This window comes from Dipteris shenzhenensis, chromosome 33 (assembly GCF_047967505.1).
Source record: "Dipteris shenzhenensis isolate YYH24624 ecotype China chromosome 33, Dip_SZ_1.0, whole genome shotgun sequence".
In the NCBI taxonomy this organism is placed as follows: Eukaryota; Viridiplantae; Streptophyta; class Polypodiopsida; order Gleicheniales; family Dipteridaceae; genus Dipteris; species Dipteris shenzhenensis.
In genome coordinates this window covers 24,456,760-24,467,497 of record NC_141628.1, presented here as the reverse complement: position 1 = coordinate 24,467,497, position 10,738 = coordinate 24,456,760, and the positions used below count along the sequence as shown (strand labels likewise).

General features: G+C 44.3%; 1 protein-coding gene across 3 annotated transcripts; it reads left to right on the top strand.

Moving 5' to 3' along the window:
• Positions 1-448: 448 nt before the first annotated feature.
• LOC147879862 (protein ESSENTIAL FOR POTEXVIRUS ACCUMULATION 1-like) lies at positions 449-10,342 on the top strand. Of its 3 annotated transcripts, none has more exons than XM_087371409.1 (11): positions 451-868; positions 1,549-1,614; positions 1,821-1,903; positions 2,769-3,626; positions 3,947-4,076; positions 4,211-4,297; positions 4,509-5,435; positions 5,526-8,430; positions 8,847-9,037; positions 9,240-9,326; positions 9,511-10,342. In XM_087371409.1, exons 1-11 carry the CDS (start codon positions 769-771, stop codon positions 9,936-9,938), a joined length of 5,862 nt encoding a protein of 1,953 aa, XP_087227535.1. In that variant the 5' UTR covers positions 451-768; the 3' UTR covers positions 9,939-10,342. The 3 variants fall into 3 exon arrangements, with proteins under 3 accessions (XP_087227536.1, XP_087227535.1, XP_087227534.1); XM_087371408.1 differs by having other exon boundaries at positions 4,202-4,297; XM_087371410.1 differs by lacking the exon at positions 9,240-9,326 and having other exon boundaries at positions 449-868; positions 4,202-4,297; positions 9,667-10,342.
• The last annotated feature ends 396 nt before the right edge of the window (positions 10,343-10,738 follow it).

Genomic DNA, 10,738 nt, shown 5'->3' with positions numbered 1-10,738 from the left:
AAAGCACTTAAGGAACCCGACCACGGTGCCACGGCTATTGGGAAAAATTTTCATGCAGGTAACAAGTACCACGGTGTTGAACCAAGTCGCACTATTCGCACCAACACACACATCTATGAAAATGCAAGCAGATGTTTGAGAAATGGACAAAGAGTCATTGGCAATACAAAAGGGACCATGAAATACTTGGGTGGGTGAAGCTTGGTTGCCCAAGCTTGGGGACATAAGTGTCCACAAATCCTAGCGGTCAGTAAAGATCCCATCCAAGTTTTTGTCATAGGGGTGCCCCAACATCAGGCCTTGTGGGTGGTCTCTAGTCTGTACAAGCAAGGCGATGTCCCGGAGAGGTTGGCCCATGGATTGCAACATGGGAGCCGACTACACACATCCCCGGTACATTTGGGGAGGAAGAGGTGACCGATAGAGTGGGTGAAGGGGGGGAGAGCGACCGGCAAAGGCCGGTGGTCGTCTTCCTCACCCTTTGCAGCGCATGGCGTTCTGCGGACAAAACCAAGCAAAATTACTTACGCTCACTTCTGCATTCTTCTCTTGCCTTGCCTTGCCTTGCCTTGCCTTCCCACAATGCTTCTCTCGCCATAGCCGCGACCTTCATTGCTCACCCTCCCCTCCCCTCCCCTCCCCTCCCCCCTTGCTCTCCCTTCTGCCCCTTGGCCTCCCAATTTCCCTTGCTCTTGCCGCAATCTCTCCCCTCCCCTCGCATCATCACCCTTTTGCACTTTTCCTCAACCCTAACCCTCTTTCTCATCGATGGCGGATTCCAGGGCTGACCCTTCTTGTGACTCTGACGTTGGCCATGGCTTTGGCTTAGTCTCCGGATTCCTGCCCCCGACTACTCGGAACGTCCTCGGTGCGTCTCGTCTTTCTCTCTGGCAATTAACGACTACGGAAGCTGATCGGAGTTTTCTGTGTTGTCCCTCGCTTTGCGTTACGGCTTAGAACGTTTTTCGTAATCCGTGATATTTAGTGCGTTCTCTTCTGGTTTTACGGGGATGCGAGTGACCCTTGGAAGCAATTCTTTTCCTGTTGGCAGATCTATTTCACTTTGTCTTCTAAACGCCTGGTTGAATCAAGATGCTGATCATGTTTCATAGTAACGCTTCTCTAAGCTGCAGGGCAGCAAACATTCTAAGTTGTGAGGAGTCAGGGTGGAAGTCGTGTACAAGCAATAATAAAACAGGCATAGAAATTGCGACGACAAACAGTCTTAATGTAGCGAAAACGATTGATCACTGTGATAGCAGTTCATAACCTTCTTGTCAGAACGTGTCTGATTTTTATGCCATTCGCGAGCCTTGTTAGTGATTTTGCATTTCAGCTTAATTCGAATAAGGGACGAAGCCTCTTAAAATTTTTTGAATGAGATGCGAGTATTGTGGGTTCATATTTAGGGAACCGACTATTTGCTGTATGTTCAGGTTGGTTTTCAATTTTTACTTGATTGTTGGTATTGTTACTGATCAGAGGGGTTTGTTCTTTCTGGAAACTTTCTGGATGTATTGAAGATCAAGTTGCTGTATAATTTTGCAGATGAAGGGAAAGGCTTCTTAGAGGTGTCCAAGCTCGCCCCAGGTTCAGATGACACAGAGGCCAAAGGTTATTGCCATCCGTTTAGAGGCAACATCTCTTATGCTGCAAACAAAATTTAAAGCTTTTCTTTATCATGCTTTCTTTTTTGTTGAGATACTTTATATGGTAGAAAGAAAAGACAAGTTTACCGATGGAAATAGAAAGAGAAATCTACAGAGTTTAATGTGATAAGATCGATTGTGAGTGTTGTGCTGATGTTACCTTGCTTGCAGATACGTCAGATAACATTATACCGCTGTCTCCTCAGTGGCTGCTTTCCAAGCCTGGTGATAGCAAGCTGCCCCCAGCAACAATGGTTAGTAAGATTGCCTAGTACCTCTGTAGGCTTTGTTCAAGCTGTGTGCATATATGTGCATAAACAGCAGCACATGAGTATTGGTTGATGAATCGAATGTGAGACCAAACCATCATCTTTCTTCTGGGAGTTGTTTGTACTAACAGTTCTATTCCAGGCTGCCAAATTGTGAGCTTACACACTCCTTTTGATTAAATTTTAAATCTGAACAAAAGCTCTGCCGGCATTCTTGAATTTTAAAGCTAAGTGTCTTTCCAGTAAATGTAAAGAAAAAGGACCGCTTTGTTCGTAAAAGGAATCGCTGGACAAGGAGAGGGTGCATCATGGGCTCAGAGCTTTTTGCAGGAAAGTGGAGTAGCTGCTCTTGCATCTTATAAAGAAGTGCCAGAGTCTCAAGCTTTATCTGAGTTTGTTTACTCTCATGTGATGATGAAACATATTTTCTGAACCTGCCCATCTAAGTTGCCACAGAAGCTGTGAGAGAATTTACAAACGTGGGCACCAAACTTTGAGAACCTGAGTGCACAAGTGTGTGATTTGGGTCCAGGTGATTTTATATATCAGCTTGGTGTATCTGGGGCAAAGGTTTAACAGGGCTTGGGGTAGCTGTTAAAATTGTTGATTTGGGTCTTATCTTGCCCCAAGAGGATGCCTTCTTGTTTTGGCACATCAAGCTGACAGGTGGAAATCCTTTGCTGGATGATATTCATGCTGTTTGTGGGCATGCATATGTGCAGCTGTTGAGATTTGTTGTTCGTGGTTTTTTTCACTGTAGCGACCATGCTTCCTTGCTTTGTTTATACCCATATGCAGCTTTCCAGACTTGAAAATAATGCCATTTTTGCTGGCATGTGTTATATCACAGGAACCTCCTCGCACCCCTGGCAGTTCTGTTCATAGTGGAAATAGTGACTTGCTATCCAAGGAACGCTGGAGAGCAGATGGAAATTCTGAAGCTGACAAAAAATGGTGGCGCACAATGCCAACAGAAGCTGACAGCATCCGCCGAGACCGCTGGAGGGAGGAGGAAAGAGAGAGCAGCTTAGTCAGTAGACGTGACAGATGGAAGGAAGGCGTGGACGGTAGTGAACTCAGAAGGGCAGACCGTTGGTCTGATTCTTCCAGTCGCGAGAGTACTTTCGAGACACGCCGTGACAGTAAGTGGAGCACACGCTGGGGTCCTGAAGACAAGGACAAGGAACCTCGACGGGCAAAGTGGTCAGAATCGGAGAAAGAAGGGGATGGGTACCGCGACAGACACAATAATAGTAGAACAGAAAATGATGGTGAGGCAGATCTGTCCTTGCGTGATCGTGATCGCATCTGGCGTCCTCCTTCTATTGCTTCCCGAGGCAAAGGAGAGGCTCCTCCTTTGGGTTCAACTCCACCAAAATTTGCTCCAGGTTTTGGTGCTGGGCGGGGACGTGGTGATAGCCCAAGTGTTGGCTTTGCTGTGGGCAGAGGTCGTACCAATTTCACTGGGACTGGCTTGTTGCATGGCCCTCCACTCTCCCATCCAATTGGTGCTCCTCCCCTTGTAGACAAATTTGATATTGGACAAGGTTTTCGATATCCAAGGGCTAAGTTACTGGATATCTACCGGAAGTACAGTGTATTGTATTCTTTCACCAAGTTTCCTGAAGGCTTTGTAGAAGCTCCCCAGCTCACTCAGGCAGTACCCTTTGAGCCTTTGGCTTTTTTGACTCCTGATACGGAAGAAGAAGTGAGGCTCAATCCTCTCAAACTCCTGTGATGTATGAGTTCTTGAATTGGGGTTGCTAATATGTTTCTAATTGGCTGCCTTTGGAATTAGGTCTTGCAGTTTCTTGTCTGGAAGCTTCTTGTGCTTAACTTAATAGAAATTTTGGAACAGCATTGTGCATGCATGGCTTTGCTAACCTGTTAGCATACATGGGAAGATATAATTAGTTATTTGCTCCTCCTTGGTTTTCTGCTCCTTTCTACTTACTCTTTTTGGGCTATTCTTTTGTTGGATTCTTGTAATCGATTTTGTCAATGTACTAAAAAGCTGCAATCTTTTAGGCCATTTTGGAGAAGATGTGGAAAGGAGACATTCTCAGCAGTGGAGCTGTCCACTCAAGTCCTAAAGATTCAAATAGTGGCAGAACGCGTGAGGATGGCAGTCGGAATCATGCAAAAGCCCTGAGCATTGGTAGCTTCTGAACCCGCTCTATATGTGGTGGTTATATTTTTTCAGTTGGCAGACCTCTAGCCTCATTGTTGGCCTCATGAGTCAGTAGAGCTAGTGTGTGCAGCTGTTTCGATGCTCATGCTTAGGTTTTGCAGGTAACAAAGAAGATCAATCATCTGATAGTACCAGGGAGGATGATTGTTTTGACAGTCACAGTCTTCTTCGGAATTCACTGGCACGAGGTATGGCTTTCAGGCACCTGGACACGCATATCAATCAAAAGGGAATGGCTTTTTAGATTCATGCTCAAACAGGATATCACCATTGAGATCAGGATCAAAGACAGTTCTTATGTTGTCTTTGTTCCATCTCACACAAACAGATGTCTTCTTTGATACCTTGGTAATCATCCTTCTTTTTTTGGCTCTGATACTATTTCTCTGATCTTTCTAGGTAATAATAAAGTTGGAAACATACATGAAGTCTCAAGCTTGCAATCCCAGGCAGTAGAGATGGATGATTTCAATACAACAAAAGATGCCTCTGGTCGTAGTGATGGTGTATGGAGACGAAGAAGCCATGTCACGGAATTGAAAGATGAGCCAACTGAGAATCAGGACAAGATTTCCAGTTTAAATCAGGGAGATTCTGAGCAGGAAGCTTTCAGTGTTGGAGATTTGGATTCCTTAATGATCAGGGATAGAGAGAGAAGTGAGAAGGCTGTCACGAAAGTCTCCGATGTTGAAAGGCAACATGTGTGGTTTTGTGGGGAAGGCCTTTTAATGTCAGGTGACAAGACTGAGGTTTCAGACAAATTTATAGCCTTGCCTTCTGAAAAAAATATTACTACAGTTGATTTGAATGAACACACAGAGGGCAAAGATAGAAAAGAAGCTCCACAATCCTCTATTAGGCAAGCTCCTCTGGAAGAGCTCTCCCTCTTCTATACTGATCCTCAGGGAGAAATACAAGGGCCATTTCTTGGTGTGGATATTATTAGTTGGTTTGAGGCTGGGTTTTTTGGCACAGATCTGCCAGTCCGTCTTGCAGATGCTCCAGAGGGCACACCTTTTGCTGATTTAGTGAATATAATGCCACATCTCAAGTCAACTGTCCAAATGGCTCCTGGATTTGATCCCTCTAAGCAGCTGTTGGAAAACGGAGGAATTACTGACAAGGGAGTAATTGAAAACATGTCTATGAACTTTTCTGAACAGGTGACCCTTGACCCCACCAGTCAAGGTGCTGGAGTTATAGAACGAGATGAGCAGTTTCTGATGATTGGTAAAGACGTAGCTGGCCGCTCTGTGGAAATGTCAAAAAGCTTGCTTAGTTATGATGCACAACTGTCCCTGATTGACCAATTAGCTGGGAGGAGAGGTCTGTTGTTTTTCTTCAATGGAAGAATTTTTCATGATTTAAACGATTAATTGGAATGAGATTTTGATTTTGTTATTTATTCCTGAACAGATGCAGAGATGGACAAGTTTGGTGAGTCGCAAGAGAGAGCTTCCATGATTTTGGAAACTTCACAGGAGGCCCCCTCTTCACTTCGGCGTAGAATGTCTGCTTTTCCTCATGTTGAGACGGAGGACGTGGAATTGATGAAGCAGTCTCTTTTCTCACAGCATTGGCCAGGTAGAGATGAAGAATTGAAGCAGGCTGTCTCTGCAGCTCCACCCAGGGCTGATGGACATTTACCTACCAGGGAACAACTTCATCAATGGCATCAAGAAACATATGGCACATCGGCAGAATCCCTGCCAAGTCTATCCATGCCAGATCGGGTATGGTCAGATCCTATCCACACAGAGCCTCCCCCCAGTTTGACTTTCCAACATGGGATGGATGCCTTTCATCTGCATCAATTGCAACAACTTGAGAAGCAGCAACAATTACAGCAAAGGTTTGAACCTGCACCATCTGCGATCCCCTTCCCACATGTGGTGCAACAGCATCAGCGACCCATCTTATCCAATGTTTTTCAGCAGCGGAAAGGGTCTGGGGCTCCGTCACTGGAGCAGCTCCTAAATCCAGCTTTGTCACAGGATTTCAATTTGGATGCATTACAACAGCAATTATTGGCGCCACATTCATTGCCTAGACAGCAACAATCACATTTTCCGATCCCAGCTGCTGGGTCTGTTCTGGACCAGATATTACGCCTTCAGCAGCAACAGCAACTACCTCAGCTGCCTCCACACATATTTCTGGAGCAGATGTTAAGGCAGCATCAACAGGTTTCACCATTTGACCATATCCACGCACCACCTCCTAATTCAACCCAACGACACTTGAGAAAGATGCAGGAGCTGCAGGAAAATTCCAAAGTTGAGTTGCAGGCCCAACACTTGGAGCAGCTACTTCATGCAAGGCATGCACAAGAGGTCTCACTTGAAAAGCTCTTACTGCAAAGGCAACAAGAAGAACAACAGAAAGCTCGACATTATGCTCATTTAATTCAACAGCAGCGAGCAAATTTTGATGAACACCGCATATCAGGAGTTTGGGAGGTGGATGAGTTTGGTCATTTTGTACAAACTCAGGTATCTGCTCCGATGCGCTCCCATGAAGCATTTCAACAGCGGCTGCAGCAGCTGCCCCATCAGCCAGGATATCCTTCCTTGCATCATCCACGAGCTCAAGGTCTGCAGCCAGAGATGCCAGGGTTGTATGAGTTTGATCATACTCAACTGGAACAATTGTATGATCCAAAGCATTTGCAAGCAGATAGGCACTTTTCAGCTTTGTTTGGTGGGACGTCAAGAGTGGAAGCCCTGCCAGCTGAATTGGTGGCACATTTTCAACGTCAGAAGGCAAGGCTTGAAAGGCAGAATAGTTTGCCAGCTGCTGATCTGTTTCCTCTGGAGTTGGAACGTGTAAGAAACCAGGCCTTTCAAATGCAAGTTGAACAGGCAGGAAACGCTGCGATCAGAAGAGGTTGGAGTTCGGGCCCTCCTGATCTTGAGTTTTATTTGAGTGAAAGTTTTGCAAAGAGGGAAGGAGATGCTCCTGTGTATAATCAACTGATGCATGGGCGAAATCGGCATCAGGATTCAGCTACTGTGCATAATGACTTGAATGAAGCCTCAAATTTTACAGACAATTTGCAAAATTCAAGGCAGTCGTTATTGGAGAACTATGAAAGTGCCATGCAATGGCAGCAGCAGCAGCAACAGCAGCCTGGAATGGTGACTGCTCAAGATGATCTCTCAAGGCTCTCAACTCCATCTTGCTCTTCATCAGGGTGCCTTGCAAGTTCTGCCATCACTCGCAGGCAGTCTGCTGCAAACATGTGGTCTGGTGAGCACCAGCTGGACACTTTGAATGGTGATATGCTGTTGCATCTGCAATCACAATCTCCACTTCAGCCAGCTTGGAAAGATGGACCCTCTCCAAAGAAAGAGTCTTTCCTAGGAATCCAGCAAGAGGAGGCAGAATGGCATTCAGTGGACTCTCCTGGGCCTAAGGAGTTGCTGACACCGATGGCTTCTGTAGGACTGCCTCGGAGGCCAAGTGCGGCCTCAGGTGCTTGGACTAACTCCACATCTGCACAGTTTAAGTCTGAGAGAGAGATTAAAGCGGACTTGTTTGGAATAACAGTAGGAAGTGCAGGGCATTCATCTTCTACTATTAACAAGAGTGAACATGCATGGGCTGCTTCTCCTTCCTTGAGTGCCACTGATAATGTGCGTAATTTGCAAAGTGCAACTGCTGATGAAATGTCAGGTTTTTTAAGCCAGTACAGCTCTGATTCCTCAGCAGTAGTGAATTCTGATCAGATGGCTGTCACATCATCTTTGCAGCTTTATGATGAGAGTGATTTTATGGAACCCAAAGAGGTAAAGAAAAGCAGGAGACGGAGCAAAAGCAAAGTTAGTAGTGTTAAGGCTGGCTCTCTGACCCTGCCGGAGCCTGCATTCCCATTAACCTCTGCTGGAAAGCCTCCAATGCCAAGTCATGTTTTCTTGGAAGATGACAAAGAGGTCATGTCTGTTCCTGCTCATCCTTCCTTTGCCGATCGTTTATCAGTCAAGGAGGAAACAATAGATTCTCAATTTTTGCCGGCATGGTCTGTCAATCATAATAAGCAGGCTCAATTTGCAAAGTCATTAAAGGAGATTCAGGATGCAGAAAAAACTGATCCTGTAGCTTTCAGTGGCATGACATCAGCATGGCAAAGTCAGCAGTTGTCTGTGCCATCTCAAGATTTTGTCCAAACAAGAAACTTCTCCTTGCCGCAGATACTTCCATACCCGAGCAATGTGAAGGCCAAGACGGGTATTTTTGAAGACGACGATGAATTGTTTTGGGATTACAATGAGAGTCTCCGAATCAGCCCAAGAAACCCAAAGCAGTCTCCCAAGACAGAATGGTGAGGCATTTTCTTTGGATAACTTAGCATATGTAGTATTTTCCTGTGCTACCTGTGTTCTAATTTCTGATCTCTTATTAGCTTCTAGACCTTGGTATAGCTAGGTATTTATTTTTCTGTCATCAAATCATGAATCATAAGCAGTAGGTGGCTTTTCTTGTAGTTTTTACATACTGAGTGTTCTTTTGCTATCGCTTTGTGTGGTCCAGAGGCATGCTAGTTCTAAACACGAGTTGTGAAGGATACTGATATGTGATAATGAAACAGGGTAGCAAATCAGGGACATCTAATGTCTATATTCTATTATCCGAGTTAACTTTTTATGCTCTGCAAAGATAAAGTGTCTGCAAGTTTACCAATGAGTTTTAATTGATTTTTGGACAGAGGTTTGATTATAATGCGTTTTTTGCAAACAGGGAACATATCTCAAAGGGAGTCTCTGTGAAAGTTCCTGAGGCAGGAAGCATTTCACGTCAAGCAATGCCTGCTTGGGCCAATGATAACCAGAGCTCATTTGAGCTCCCTACTTTGTCAGGATTCTCTGTCGCAGTGTCAAAGCCAACCCCCACAAAGGAGAAGCTTTTGCAGCCGAATAAAAGAGCAGAAGGTAGATTTCATGTTGTTTCATACAGTACTCAGTCGTTGTAACTGACCTAAATGTGGTTCACTTGCTCCCTCATTTTAGAACATGCTCAGGTTTTCAGTGCTACGTTTCAGACAAATTGCTTAGTTTCAGACAAATTGCTGCATGGGAGTTGCATATTTGTTGCTTTTCTACAGTGTGCATGATTAGGGAATCTTGATGTCAGATATGCCGCTGCCAATGACTGTTCAAGATGCAAAAGCCTTTCGCCAATGGTGCGAGGTTCAGATGAAGAAACTTACAGGCAATAATGGTATCCTTTGAGCAGCTTTGAAGCTTTTAATCTACTAGTGTGTGCGGTTGCTTTGATGTTGCTGCTGTGCCAGAGGATCTTAGCAATTTATGTTTAGATAAGCAAAAAGTAACAGGATCATCCTTTTTAAAACTTTTCTGAACAGTTTTAGGTCATGCATGTGGTCCTTGATGTGGTTTGTCAGACATGACTCTTCTGGACTTCTGCATGTCTTTGCCATCCCAAGCTGAAGCAGGGGAATATCTGACTCAGTATCTTGGAAGTGATCCTACTATCCAAGCATTTAAAGCCAAATTCCTTCGCAACAAGGCTCTAATGCCTTCAGACATTGTGTGTGCAGTTTTCCCTCTGAGTGAAGCAGTGATCAGGGATGATTCTGAGTCCTCAGACAAGAGCAGTGGAAAGACGGCAGAGGTGAAAAGCAAGGACTTCGAGGTCATTAAGCTTGAAGAAGATGGAGTAGATGACGAGACAATGGGTCAAAATGCATTCACGAGAAGTGGAAAGAAAAAGGGCAAAAAGGGTAAGAAAGTGGTTGATCCATCTCTGCTAGGATTTAGTGTAACAAGTAACAGGATATTAATGGGTGAGATTCAGCATATTGATGATTAATTGGTGTACAGCCGTGGGTCTACATTAGACCTTCGTTGTATTATAAGGCAAGAGTGGAATTTTTTTCCTTCTGGCAATTGCATGTTTGCTATGATGGTTATACAAATGTTTTTATAATTATATATTGATCAAGCTTTACGGCATTGTATGTTCAAGAGCCAGTTGTTACCACTGCTTCAACATGTACTAGATACAGGTTGAGAAGATCTACATATGAAAGATGGCCTCAAGTGCCTCTACAAGCATCATGTGCTTTTATTAAAACTTTGATGTAATTATAGTCATCAGTAATTCATGCGGCAGATGAAAATGGGGAACATGGGCCATTTTGAGTGGCCAGAGAGTGTACCACTAGCAGAGGACAGCCAAAGCGCTCAGAATTCAAACTAGTGACGTTAAACCTATCCATTTGCAAACCATTTGAAGGCTGATTTCTGTGGAGGGAGATTTGAAGATGTAGGGGTGTAAGTTCTCATGTTCAATGTTAATTTTTCAGACTTCTGTTTTTCGTGTCATTGGTGGGGATAGTAAACATTATTGTATTAATCTCAATTCTCATTGCATTTGAAATTTTCTTGGGAATGAATTTTCCAAAGTTATGAACTCCTCTTGTATTATGTCCCAAACTAATTGCAGTTGGCTTGTACCAACCACTGGCAATGGATTTCATCTAGATGGGATGGGTATTAGCCGAGGTGAATAAACCTTAGGATTAATGATGATTGAGAATGGTGTCCAAGGGGAGGTAAACGCCTGAGTTTGGAACTCTTACTAGATATAGTTTGTTTGGGAGTTGTGAT

Coding starts and splice junctions, on each gene's coding strand:
- LOC147879862 (XM_087371408.1), top strand. CDS start 769: ATGGCGGATTCCAGGGCTGACCCTTCTTGTGACTCTGACGTTGGCCAT. Junction 869..1,548: donor GACTACTCGGAACGTCCTCG/GTGCGTCTCGTC, acceptor ATAATTTTGCAG/ATGAAGGGAAAGGCTTCTTA. Junction 4,298..4,508: donor TCGGAATTCACTGGCACGAG/GTATGGCTTTCA, acceptor TGATCTTTCTAG/GTAATAATAAAGTTGGAAAC.